At 40.8% G+C, this 13,529-nt stretch overlaps 1 protein-coding gene across 12 annotated transcripts in view; it reads right to left on the bottom strand.

Moving 5' to 3' along the window:
- Nucleotides 1–13,529, bottom strand: part of CADPS (calcium dependent secretion activator) — a 374,844-nt gene that overhangs the window by 110,818 nt on the left and 250,497 nt on the right. For 7 of the 12 annotated variants that reach the window (XM_040454549.1, XM_040454561.1, XM_040454554.1 and 4 more), the window contains exons 13-15: nt 10,600–10,701; nt 8,795–8,858; nt 8,258–8,381 (exon numbers count right to left, since the gene is read on the bottom strand). In XM_040454549.1, coding sequence (XP_040310483.1) covers nt 8,258–8,381; nt 8,795–8,858; nt 10,600–10,701 — 290 coding nt within the window. Of the gene's footprint in view, nt 1–4,964; nt 4,983–5,853; nt 5,923–8,257; nt 8,382–8,794; nt 8,859–10,599; nt 10,702–13,529 lie in introns of all 12 variants that reach the window. The other 5 variants (XM_040454553.1, XM_040454552.1, XM_040454555.1 and 2 more) reach the window with 2 other exon arrangements.

The raw sequence follows: 13,529 nt of genomic DNA, 5'->3' as shown, positions 1-13,529 counted from the left end.
CTCCAGACAGTTCTTCCTGGGGAACCAGCCTTGACTTCCTGGACATCTCTTCCTGGGAATGCATCAAAGACCCTGGCTTAGGTAAAATCTCCGTGTGCTGTATTCCTGCAACAGTGCCTTACGTTTCCCTTTACCATAGTCAGCAGAATGGAATTACTTGTTATATGCCTGTGTTCTCTACCTTATCATAGGCTTCCAGCTAGGGACCATGACTGCTTTTGCTCATTGCTCGGGTGCCTGGCAGAGCTCCTGGAACTTAGTGAGTAGTTAACAAATGTATGTAGAGCTATACTGCAATGTTTTATTTTGACATTTATGATAAAAGGATATTTTGACATTTATGATAAATCAGCTGCCACCTAGATTCCACTGACATCCCAATCACAATCCCCTGATCAGCAGCTTCAGCATCAAGTAGGAGCTTGTTCAAAATGCAGATTTCCAGGTCCCACCAGAGACCTACCAAGTCGGAATCTACGTTTCAACAAGATCTTCAGGGAATACTGAAGTCTCAGAAGCACTGTTTTATATCCCATTTCTGAAATCAAATAATGTGTCTACACTACACATTTGGATTTAGAGGTTTCCTTTTAAATAAAATACACAAAGAATGACAGCTAATATATATAATGAATATTTACTATGTGCCAGGAAGTGTGCTAAATGCTTTATTTAGGATATGTGTTTTGATCTTTCCAACAGCCCTCTGGGGGGAGGAACCATCATCAGCCTCTTTTGTAGAAAATAAAAATGAGGGGTGCCTGGGTGGTTCAGTCGGTTGGGCGTCCGACTTCCTCTCAGACCATGATCTCGCGGCTTGTGAGTTCGAGCTCCACATCAGGCTCTGTGCTGACAGCTCAGAGCCTGGAGCCTGCTTCTGATTCTGTCTCCCTCTCTCTCTGCTCCTCCCCTCTTCACTCTCTCTCTCTCTCTCTCTCTCTTTCTCTCAAAAATGAATAAACATTAAAAAAAATTTAAAGAAAATAAAAATGAAGCCTAAAGAGATTAAAAAACCCATAGGAACCAAAATTGTGATTTAACTTTTTGGTGTAACAAATCCTGAGTGCTCAGGCTGGTTCTGAAGTAGTGTTTTTTTTTTTTGGAGCTGTACATAAAAGATGTACATAAAAGAATGCTGGACAGCATCAGCTGTCATGTTGAAAACTCGGGCCACTAGGGGCACCTCAAGTGGCTCAGCCCGTTAAGCAATCAACTCTTGCTTTCAGTTCAGGTCATGACTCACCATTTGTGAGTTTGAGCCCCACATCAGGGTCTGTGCTGGTGGCGTGGGGCCTGCTTGGGATTTTCTCTCTCCCTCTCTCTCTGCCCCTCCCCTGCTCTCTCTGTCTCTGTCTCCCTCTCAAAATAAATAAATAAACTTAAAAAAAAAACTCAGGCCACTTAATGGATTGTGGGTGGGGCCATTATCTCTTGGCTGACAGATAAAACAGCCCAGGGGTGGGGTGGGGGCTCCTGAATATGTACAGGACCTTGGACCTATAGGAAGTTTGACTGGAGATAGGAAAAGATACAGAATCTCAACCCTACAGAATCTGCTTGGCCATCCTTTGGATGCATTTGGTCTGCTCTAGCAGGTTTCTGTCAGTTGCAGACAAAAACAAGTCCTCATTTCTTTGGCAATCTTAGGGCATCTCAACTGCCCTCAGGAAGACTTCCCAATGAAAGGAGGTGGGCAATGATCTAATCCCAGAAAGGAGTCCTCTTGTTTTTTGTTTGTTTGTGTGTGTTTTGTGGTCTTCCTGGATCAAAAGGTGTAGATACTTTTGAACTTGGCCACTGAATGAATGGAGATTGTCCCAGTTGAAAGGGCTGCATGGTAGAAAAAACAAAAAGGGATGCTGTTTGAATTTAGAAAGATCTGAGTTCAATTCCTGCTTGAGAACGTCACTTATCCTCTCTGAATCCATAAAAGGGGTAATAATAAAGCCTTATTTATAGGACTAAGGGACAGACTGAATTATCTATCTATCATCTATCTATCTAATTTTATAAATCCTTGGCATATTTGCAGCAAAAATTGTTTTATTTCGAGTTCCAGTAGAATCCTTATGATGCTCAGAAAATTATGCAAGTATTTAGCCAAGAACTGAGGCAAAACACCAATAGTAGTGTAGACTTTCTCAGAGCTTGCTGGGTTCAGAATGTGTGACGGTTTAAACGAAATGTATTTAAAATGATAGAATTCATTTGCAGGAGTCACAGCTTTTCTTTTATAGAGTAGCAGCCTTTTACATGTTTTTTTTTTTAAGATACTGTAATTAAATAGCATATTTAATTTCTAATAATGCCACCAGACAGAAAGCATAAGCCCACCGAAATGCCATGTGCAGAGTCCCGTAGCCTACTGAGGCACAGCCTGATTGAAGGACTCTGTAGCTGTCCACCCCAGTTTACATAGGTGACGCCAGCTGTGCCCAGCCACCTCTGTTGGTTGGCTTTGCATACCCATCTGCGTGTTTGTGCTTTGTTCCCTCTCGGGAGCCTGAAGAGGGAGGGGAAGGATAAGAAAAAAGATTTAAAGATCAGGAAGGAAACAATTACAGCGATGATTGTGATTTAGGTCTGTTTTGCCTAGAAGAGGCCTCGGACATACCAAGCTTCAAACCCATCTCTGCTTTGACCTTAACTCTTCTTATTTTTATTTTTATTTTTTTTAACGTTTATTTATTTTTGAGACAGAGAGAGAGCATGAACGAGGGAGGGTCAGAGAGAGAGGGAGACACGGAATCTGAAACAGGCTCCAGGCTCTGAGCTGTCAGCACAGAGCCCGACGCAGGGCTCAAACTCACGGACCGCGAGATCATGACCTGAGCCGAAGTCGGCCGCTTAACCGACTGAGCCACCCAGGCGCCCCAAGACCTTAATTCTTTTTAGGTCTCGTTTTATTCCCTTGCTGCTACCCAGTCCTTTCCGCCTATCACTGTATGGGCAGTATGATTTTTACGGAGTTCAAATTGCCAAGCTGCCCCCCTTGCTTAAAAAGCTTTCACCTTTGGGGGCGCCTGGGTGGCGCAGTCGGTTAAGCGTCCAACTTCAGCCAGGTCACGATCTCGCGGTCCGTGAGTTCGAGCCCCGCGTCGGGCTCTGGGCTGATGGCTCGGAGCCCGGAGCCTGTTTCCGATTCTGTGTCTCCCTCTCTCTCTGCCCCTCCCCCGTTCATGCTCTGTCTCTCCCTGTCCCAAAAATAAATAAACGTTGAAAAAAAAAATTAAAAAAAAAAAAAAAAGCTTTCACCTTTGGAAGTGAGAGCTGTGGATCTTGTCCCTTGAAAAACCCATATGCATATAAACGTTGGCATAGATTCTAGGTTAGGAACCTCTGGACCATGAGATACAGTCTGAACTCTATTACTAAGATGGTGCCTCCTGCCTACATTGCAACTTTCACCCATTACTGCTATGATTTCACCTTGCTTAGCAATCACACTGAATTACACAACATTTAAGAGTGTGATGTCTGGCCTCGGATTCTGGCTCTATCACTGACAGGTGACAACAGGTGTGTTATCTAACCTGTGTTTCAGATTGCTCATCTCCAAAATGGGAATGATAGTAGGATCTCCTTCATAAGGGGGTTTTGAAGATTAAATGAATGAATACATAAAAAAGCACTTATGGTCATACCTGGCACATAATACACATGGAATAAGGATTAGCTACTTTTTTAAGGATTAGCTATTTTTATTAGCTGTACGGTTTCACGCATTTGCACATATTATTCCCTCTATCTAGGATGCCTGTCCGCTTGCCAATGCCAGCGTCCTTTCACTGATTCTACTTGAGTTTTCAGGATGTATTCAAGCTCACCACCCTCGTGAGAACTTCCATGGTTTTCTGATAATGCGCTCTTGCACGTCACTCTGTTACTCGGTGTTGCTGTGTACTGAGTTTGTAATTTCCACTTATACGCCCATTTGCACATATGCTCCGTAAGGTTAGCAGCTATGTCCCTCTTGTTTACTAGGCCCTGGCTTTCACAACTGTAACTGGCATATGGTAGGCTCCCACTAAGCACTTGTGGAATGAATGGATGAATGAATGAATGAATGAATGAATGAATACTTTCTCTTTCAGGGAGAGAAAGGCTCATGTGTCTTGAACACAGGTTTATGAATCTTCAAAGACCTATTGCCAGCGTGGGGCTTGGCACGTGCACAAAACCGCTTTCTGAGTTGATCTGAGATCCAATCAACTTAGATTCAATGAAATATGTTTAGCGTTGATTGCATGATCATTACCTTTTGAGGATTTTTTCGACTTAAGAACAATGATCAAATATAAAATAAATAAATATAAAAAAAGAGATGAGCTTTATTTATTAAAAAGTCTTAAGTTAAAGCTTTCCTCAAAATACGCTCAGATGTTTGGGGACCAAACAAGACGAAAATCTCCAAAACCAGAGAACTTGCTAAGACCTGTCTTCCCACGACCCTTCCAGCAACAACTCCCGCTCAGCCACCCTCCGCACGCATCCTGTCTCACCACACGATACATACAAGAACAACACGGACACAACTCCTCTCCGTCTTGGCTGATAAACATTCATCAAAGAACACAAACTTCTCAATAGGGAAGGGAACAGAAAAAAGAAATGAAAAACAAAGAGGAAGAGTAGTTTGGTTCAGTAACGTATTGTTTTAAGCACGTGAGGCCAAATCACTGAAATCCTGAAACCGAAGATGAAATGGAGCTCCGCAGCTAACCAGAGTTCTGTTCCTTCAAAGCTTACGCCTTTACGGAAACTCTGCTCTACAGAGGTCAACATCTAATGTGCAAGAGATATAGTTAGACAGCACAAATTAACTCCTTAAGTATCATCGCAACTCCACATCGGTCTTTGGGAGTTCATACGTTAAGGAGCTCTTAAAAAACAAAAACAAAAACAGAAACTCAATAATAACTCCACAGTCCTGACAGTTTATAATGCATATACAGTTGGTTCACCTGCATCCTTTTGATTCTCTATTTGAAAGAGAGAGCACAACAAGGAGAGAAGAGAGAGAGAAACAAGAACACATATGCAGGATTAATGAGCAAATGGACCAAAATGCCCCCCATTTGTGTGTGATACATGATATTGGAAGGAAAAGGTTGCCCTTGGGTTCCCACCGCCCCGAAGTGTGGGGGCCAGCAAAAAAAGGCTCCTTCACAGAGGTGGAAAATGCTGCACAAATAGAAAATTAGTAAAATTAAGTTTAATGTGAAATCAAGCTATGAAACATACACGAACTCTCCAAGTGACAATTAAGTCAAATGTTCTAGCCAGAGCTTAGAGGACAGGGACAAGTCAAAATCTCCCGAGAGAATAAGGAAAAGCTTCCCAGCTTGAGAGAGAACAGACAGGAGGCATACAAGATCTAATTTTTACACAGGATGGACCACCTTGTGTGATCTTATACCCGTAATAGTTTCACATCTTCAACATGGAAAGGAAGGCATGATTTTGCCTCAGCTATCCCTTTTCTGACACCTAACGCATTGTTCCCGGCCTAGCGGCTACCTTTTGATTGTGTACCAGTGACAAGCACTTTACAAATTGGGGTTACACACAAGCAAAGTAAAAATGCATTCAGGTCACAGACAGAGAATAACTGAAAAACTTACGGACAAATCTGAGTTTATCACAAACAAATGGCTTAATTGTCTAACCTGTTTGAGGCTGATAAAAAGTGACTGAACTTCTCACACTGGGTTTCACAGACAGAATCAACAGACAAGCCAATGCTAAAAAACTTGAAGCAAGGAGAGTGAGTTGGTTTGGATCTGGATTTTCTTGAAATAATGAAAACGGAAAGAGTGAAGACAGCATGGCGAGGAGGCGGTAGGTACTCACGAATGGTTAAATCCATCACTTGGGAGGCCAAGCAGAAGACAGGATGCTCATACATTTCTCTCTTTTTCCCTATAAAAGAGGATTTGGGCATGCAAGAGGCTTAGGTCAGAGGTAAAGAGGTTAAAGGTCATAGGTTAGAGGAATACGTTACATTAGCTCAAAGGAAAATAGCCACAGAGTATTTTGGGATAAACACGGGATAAAAGAAAAAAGGAGTTTCAAAATTGGAGATCTACTGGATTAACCATTCAGCATGCCGTGAGTCACGAGAGAGATTGTGACCATGATTTTACACGTCTCTTTAGAATTGTTGGCAAGAGTACAATGACCAAAAACATCATGAGTAAAGGGAAACAGAATTTCATTGATTTAAGGCTCCAAGATACTAAGGATTTCAGACTTTAGTATCTAAGGCTCTTGAGGTATTTCTTCATAAACATAGTCTCCAGCGATATCACTATAACTTCATTCCCAAATTCTCAGGGGACTAAGCTGTGGCTCAAATGTAAAAACGTAAGATTTCTTTTCTGAGCATAGGATCAGAACCTCGTAAAAGAAAGTTGTTTGGTAGTAGCATCTCCAAAGCTGCAATGTCTCAACCTACGGTGGACTATGTTCATGAAAGAAAACCTGATACATGCAGCCAGAGGATGTTGGGTTGTCTGAATTAACAATCCCAGCATGCTTTGAAATTGGTGTCACAGCCACTTTTGCAGAGGTAATGTCAAAAAGTGGCTGAGCCAATCACGGACAAGGAAGGAGAGAAGCGGAAGAGAGCAGGTAGTGTGGAATGAGGTACTTCTCTGAAAAGAGAGTTGGAAAAAAAAGATTGGTTTCTTCAAAGAATCCCCAGACCTAAAAGTCACAGTGCAAAAGATAATTAACACAACCAAGAAGAATTGAGGCACAAAAGGAAATTACAGATCAGCTGATCTACTTTGGAAATGAATGCATTTTTACTTACAGATCTTAAAGTTTGTTTTTGGATATATTTATCTGAAAGAAGAGAGCAGATCTTACCGAAAGACTAGTAATAACTAGACCAAGGCCTACGAGGCAGCAGCCATGGCGACCGGACGTTTCTTGATCCCATCCCATCTCTGGCCTTGCCTAGAATTATTAGGTACCTGGTTGACTTTACCAAATACAACCAATCATTATGTCCTGGGAAGGTAAATGCTAGAACAATTATTTGCTAATATAGCCCTTTAATGATCTTCTTGTTCCTCTATTTTTGTCACTCATTACCAAGTCAAGAGTTGATAAACATCCTTTTAGTGCCCAATTCTTAAGTGTTTCTCCCTGGGTGCATAGCAATGAATTCATTACCACTGGTACACAATTTGCATTGTCAGACAGACAAAATTGAGAGAGGGAGGACATGTAATGTACAGAACACTGCGATTTGACATGACCTTAACCTAATTCTCTAAGGAAACAAGGACTTCGGCAGGGTAAGTGATAGGGTTTTGGTGGTTGATTAGGTCTTTTTTTTTCCCCCCCAGTCAAGTCCTGAAGGCAGACAATGGGCATTTGCTGGTTTTAGTCAGGTGTTTCACATGTGAGAGAACATCAGATTCCAGAATGCGGACACACTGAGTTTTGCACACAGAACTTCCACATTTATACACTTACACCACTGGTCAAGTTGGGTGTGGTTTTCAAATCACCCTATAGCAGCCAACAGGGTAACAATGAAAAGTGATTAATACCTTTGCAAATGAATAGGTCCCAAAGAACCATATCTTCTCAAGTAGAGTTTACTCAAAGTGCCTTTTGGGTGATTACTTGGTCATCAGTGCCTGCTTCCCTAAAACTTGAGAGGGCAGTGGTAACAACCATCCTAGGTCTGGAGCAACAAGAAGGAATGAGATCTAAAGCAAACCAGGAGCCATCAGAGACAGCTGGACACCAACCTGCCATCAGGTTTGAAAATGTTACCCAAAGACAAGATATTCTCAAGGGGCAAGAAAGAGTAAGCAAAAATCTTGATGTTGTTTTGTTCAATGCTCGTTTTACCTCCAAGGCTGTCAACAATGGACAACAAAGTGCTTTGTTTTCCTCTATTTAAAGAAGGTAGCAGTCCCACAGAACCTCTTCTTAGGAAAACATTACTCACAGAGCAAAGTTAATGCCGACACAGACTCTCAAAAGGACCTTCGTTATCTGATAACATCCTATATTCATATTCTTCCCCTCAAAAGACTGCTGCCTGAGCCCCTGTTCTTAATTCATTTATTTGGCCGCAGCCAAGGAAGCTTTCATATTTCAAGTGCTTTCAGGTTTCAGTTTAACATATTCAGATGGACCACTGTTTTCTGGTGCCCATTAGAAAAGACAGACTCTTCCCCAGGGAGGCATACCAAAATTTAAAGAAGTAAGTGGGGGCAGAAGGGAGCCTTACCTTCGATTTTAGCATATTCTGAGAGCCGGGAGTAGTTGACTAAAGCAGCCTGCTCTAGACATTTCCGGATGACTGTTTTTACCTCCTCTTGTGGTACGGGGGTAACAATATCTTTCATCAAAACCTTTAGGTGGGAAAATAAAAGATTATTAAGATGGTTCAACCAAATGTGTTACTCATTTATGTTTCTTAAAGAGCTCAAGTTTAAAACGAGCTGTGAATGCCTCCTTGTGACTTAATACTGATTGAGAGCCATCGCTAAACAGAACACAGAGTTGTAATGCACAGTTAGGATGGCAAAACCCATCTATGAATCAAGGAAGGGCCAGGAACATATCTTCAATATATGCTAACTATTTGGGAGTCTGGAGATAAAATATCTAGAATTTTGGCAGTTTCCCCACGTTTATTCTGGTATTTGATGAATGGTAAGTGAAGCCTTGAAAAATGACAAACTAGGTCATTCAGCCATAATATTTCATTACAATCATGTTCACGTCTATATATATGTAATCTGTCTTTTACTTCCATTCTTACCCTTTCCAAGAGCGATAGAGTAGCTTTTAAAGCCCCTTCAGGTCGACCGAATGGAAAGCAATACCTAAAAAACAGAGAACATTCTTCAGGTTGCCCAAATACATTACATTTCAGCATGAAGTATGCTGCAATTTGATTCCTATAGCAACTCTTTCTGAGGAACAGAAAATGCTTTTTATTTTGTCACGTTGTGTTATGTTAATCTGAATTCACACCATATATGTGTGTATATAATGTATATATGTGTATGTGTGAATAATGACTAAAGAGGGACTCTGCAAGTGTCTGCAGCAGAAAAGAATATTTAGAGTGATGGCATAAGGCTCTGTTTAGATTTCTATTGTGAAGGAAAAGCATTTGTTAGCTCACATGTGACCTTATATATTATTATAGAGACCAGGAGTAAAAAAAAAAAAAATTAGTTAAGACAGGCTAAAATCCTAACATATTTACTCAAATCTCCAAAGGCTTTACTAGAGGAAATGAAGGAGTGTATTTTGAGCAAATTCATGCTTTTGCTAGATGTACTTCTTTGACTGCAGTTTTTAACTGTCATGGGGTCTTTTGTTACTGGCAATACATCTTGCATATAGCGAATAACCAATAAAAATTTATCCCAGAGGATTTTGATGGCACAGAAAGAGCTAGGTCCTGTACTCCTAAGAGTTCCATTGACTATTTGGGGCTGTCACAGGCCTTTTGAGCCACTGTTCCTCATGGTACCAAGGGACCAGCAGAGGCTACTTAAATTCAAACTATCTCCTAGGCGTGTGTCCAGCTGAGTGGTCTGGGGCAAGTTCCTTAACTCTCTCAGCTTTGGTTTACTTTTTATTTGAGACTGTGACAACGACCTCACAAAGTTGTTCTGGGAATAAAAAATCGAGTCAATGCCTAACCAGCCGTGAGTCCTGTATCTTGACCCCTAGGAAATGTTTAAGAAAAAGGATCAGTTTATTATTATAAATGTTCTTACTATTTTTGAGTTACTATCTCAGGATCTCTAGTCTACAAGCACCAGTGCAGCGATAGAAATGTCTAATTTGCTGCAAGGCAGAAGCGGGCTATGTGGTGCAAGGCTGAACTTGGACCTGCTCGCTGTGTCAAGGGCGCGGGGTAGAGTCAATCTGCCAAGGCAGATCTAAGTTTCCTTCTTTCCCTTAGTAGATGGCTAGCCCTGTTTCTGAGGCAAGAGAGAAGGTGGACACTCTCATATGGACCCCACTGCCTTCCTTCCCTGTTCATGCGATCTGATTCACAGGAGTTTTCACGGGTTTAGGAACCTTGTAGAAATTTCACATTCAGCTTCTTAACAGAGATGTAAAAAATGGATTGATGACCAGGGTCAGCTTGCAAAAGGAGGGCTCTGTTCTTTTAGGGGAAGTAGAATGAGCTGAAGATGTCAAAGTCTCCTGGCTATTGCGGAACCCTATCCTATTGGTTTTCATTTCCATTCAGTTACCTTTTTTTGTCTTTTTAGAGGGATGGAGAGCACAAGGGAGTGGGGGACAGGTGCAGAGGAAGAGAGAGAGAGAGAGAGAGAGAGAGAGAGAGAGAGAGAGAGAGAGAGAACCCCAAGCAGGCTCCATGTTCCCGACATGGGGCTTGATCCCACAACCCTGGGATCATGACCTGAGCCTAAACCAAGAGTCAGATGCTCATCTGAGCCACCCAGCTGCCCCTCAATTCAGTTATTTCTAAATGTCCAACGTGTCACTGACAGGTTAACAGTTTTAGAAAGTCAAGCCCTTTATTTGCCCCACCCCAGTCTCACGCTCTTAATTAACCCCTCAACCCCAGATCCTTACCTAAAATGTGTAATCTGATTTTCCAACAGAACTCGGAGTCTCTCTTTGATTTCTTCAAAACGTTCCTTCTCTTCAACAGTCACAGTTCCGATTCCATCAGGCCTGAAAGAAGACATGTCATGAAGTGACGGGAACCTCATACACTGACATCGTCAAATCACATCTCTAGCAGGAGGAAACTGTCCACTTCAGAAGAACAATTACAATGATCGATGTGACCTTAGGAGAAGTCCTGCTTTTCAGAGGTGGCTACTAAAGGGCATGGGGTATGCTGGGGTTATCTTTTGGAGACATTTGTAGTACTGTCGCTCATTTATTGTGAAGTGGTAAAATGTATAAACTGGTGGCCAGAAAGTCCAGTTTCTAGGCCTTTTGTTTGGCTCATAGCTTCTTAAGATTTTTGAACTATTTGCCAGCATTTTTTTAAAGTTTGGTCGCTTGTTTGTTTATTTAGAGTGTGGGAGGGGGCAGAGAGAGAGAGAGAGAGCACGCGCGCACAAGAGAGCGAGAATCCCAAGCAGGCTCTATTTGCCAGCATTTTTAAAAGTGTATTTATTTACTTAGAGTATGGGAGAGGGGCAGAGAGAGAGAGAGAGAGAGAGAGAGAATCCCATACAGATTCTATTTGCCAGCGTGTTTTAAAGTTTATTTATTTATATAGAGTATGGGAGAGGGGGAGAGAGAGAGAGAGGGAGAGACAGAGAGAGAGAGAATCCCAAGCAGACTGCACATGGTCAGCACAGAGCTCGATGCAGGACTCGAACCCATGAACCATGAGATCATGACCTGAGCCGAAGTTGGACACTTAACCGACTGAGCCACCCAGGTGCCCCAATTTGCCAGCAATTTTTAAAGTTAGGAAAGTTTTACAACACAATTCTTTTGAAAATTTGGAACAACTGGCATTAACTGGTGAGTAACAAGTAATAGCTTTTTAACAGGGGCAGGCAGTTAACTGTCCACATCTCTCAATTGTGTTAAATATCTCTCTTGTAGGCACTTAGGTTTGGGACTCCTGAATTACGCACACAAACTTCTAGAAAAAACAGGTGCCTTGTAAATATCTGTCGTTTTTGGTGTTAAATGTTCCTAAGTGACTCAATATCTAGCTTATATTACAGATGTTCAGATTCTCTTAAGCACTAATGTATTAACTGAAGAACAAATTATAAGACATTGGGGAAAGTGAAGGACATTGATGAAAGAAATTAAAGAAGACACAAATAAGTGGAAAGATATCCTATATTCATGGATTGGAAAAATTAGTATTGTTAAAATGTCCAAACTACTCCAAGCCATCTACAGATTTAATGCAATCCCTATCAAAATTCCAATGGCATTTTTTTACAAAAATAGAAAAAAACAATCCTAAAGTGTGTATGGAACCACAAAAGACCCAAAGAGCCAAAATAATCCTAATAAAGAACAAAGTTGGAGACGTTGCAATTCCTGACTTAAAAGTTTATTACAAAGCTTTAATAATCAGAACAATATGGTACTGGCATAAAAATAGATGCACAGACCAAGAGAACAGAGCTGAGAACCCAGAAGTAATCCATGCATGTATGGTCAACTAATATTTTAGACAGGGGAGCCAAAGATGAACAATGGGAAAGAATAGTCTCTTCAATGAATGATGCTGGGGAAAACTGGATATTCACATGCAAAAGAATGAAACTGGACTCCTATGTTGCACCACTCACAAAATTAACTCGAAATGTATTAAAGACTTAACCATAAGACTTGAACCCATAAAAATCCTAGAAGAAAGCATAGGGAAAAAGCTCTCTGACATTGGCCTTGGCAACAATTTTTTTGGATACGACACTAAAAGTAGAAGCAACAAAAGCAAAAATAGACAAGTGGGGCTACATTAAACTAAAAAATTTCTGACAGCAAAATATAAAGGTAACCTATGGAATGGGAGGATATACTCCCAAACCATCTATCTGATAATAGACAACAGAAATATAGAAGTCATAAAATTCTATAGAAAAAAACAAATGATTCAATTAAAAAATGGGCAGAGGACTTGAATAGACAAATGGACTTGAACAGTCTTCCAAAGGAGACATACAAATGGTCAAAAGATACATAAAAACATCACTCGTCATCAGGGAGATGCAAATCAAAATCACAATGCGATATCACCTCACAATGGCTAGTATTGAAAAGACAGCAAGTGTCGGCAAGGATGTGGAGAAAAGGGAGCCCTTATGCACTATTGGTGGGAATGTAAACTGGTGAGGCCACGGTGGAAAACAGTATTGAGGTTCCTCAAAAAATTAAAAATAGTACTATCACATGATTTGGTAATTCCACATCTGGGTATATACCTGAAGGAAAGGAAATTACTTTCTTGAAGACACATCTGCACCCCTGTGTTCATTGCAACATTATTCACAACAGCCAAGATATGGAAACAACCGAAGCGTCCACTGATGAAAGAATGGATAAAGGAATTCATGAATAAATATATACATGATGGAATTATTTTTATATGATGGAATATTATTCAGCCATAAAAGAAAGGAAATCCTACCTTTTGAGACGACATGGATGGAACTTGAAGGCACTACGCTAAGTGAAATAAGTCAGACAGAGAAAGACAGAAACTTCAAGCTCTCACTTACATGTCTAATCTGAAAAAGTCGTACTCATAAGAATACAGAATAGAATGGTAGTTGCCAGAGCCCAAGGGCTGGCAGAAACAGGGAGCTGTTAACTAAAGGGTACAAACTCCCAGCTATAACATGAGTAATGGTACTGTATTTATATACTTGAAGGTTGTTAAGAGAGGAGATCTTAAATGTTATCGCCCACACTAAAAAATGATAATTATGTGAAGGGATGTAGGTGTTAATTAACCTTGTCATAATAGTGATTTCACTATATATATATATATATATATATATATATATATATATATA

Source organism: Herpailurus yagouaroundi, unplaced genomic scaffold (genome assembly GCF_014898765.1).
Source record: "Herpailurus yagouaroundi ecotype Mexico unplaced genomic scaffold, PumYag 213, whole genome shotgun sequence".
In the NCBI taxonomy this organism is placed as follows: domain Eukaryota; kingdom Metazoa; phylum Chordata; class Mammalia; order Carnivora; family Felidae; genus Herpailurus; species Herpailurus yagouaroundi.
This window is presented reverse-complemented; position numbering and strand designations above follow the sequence as displayed.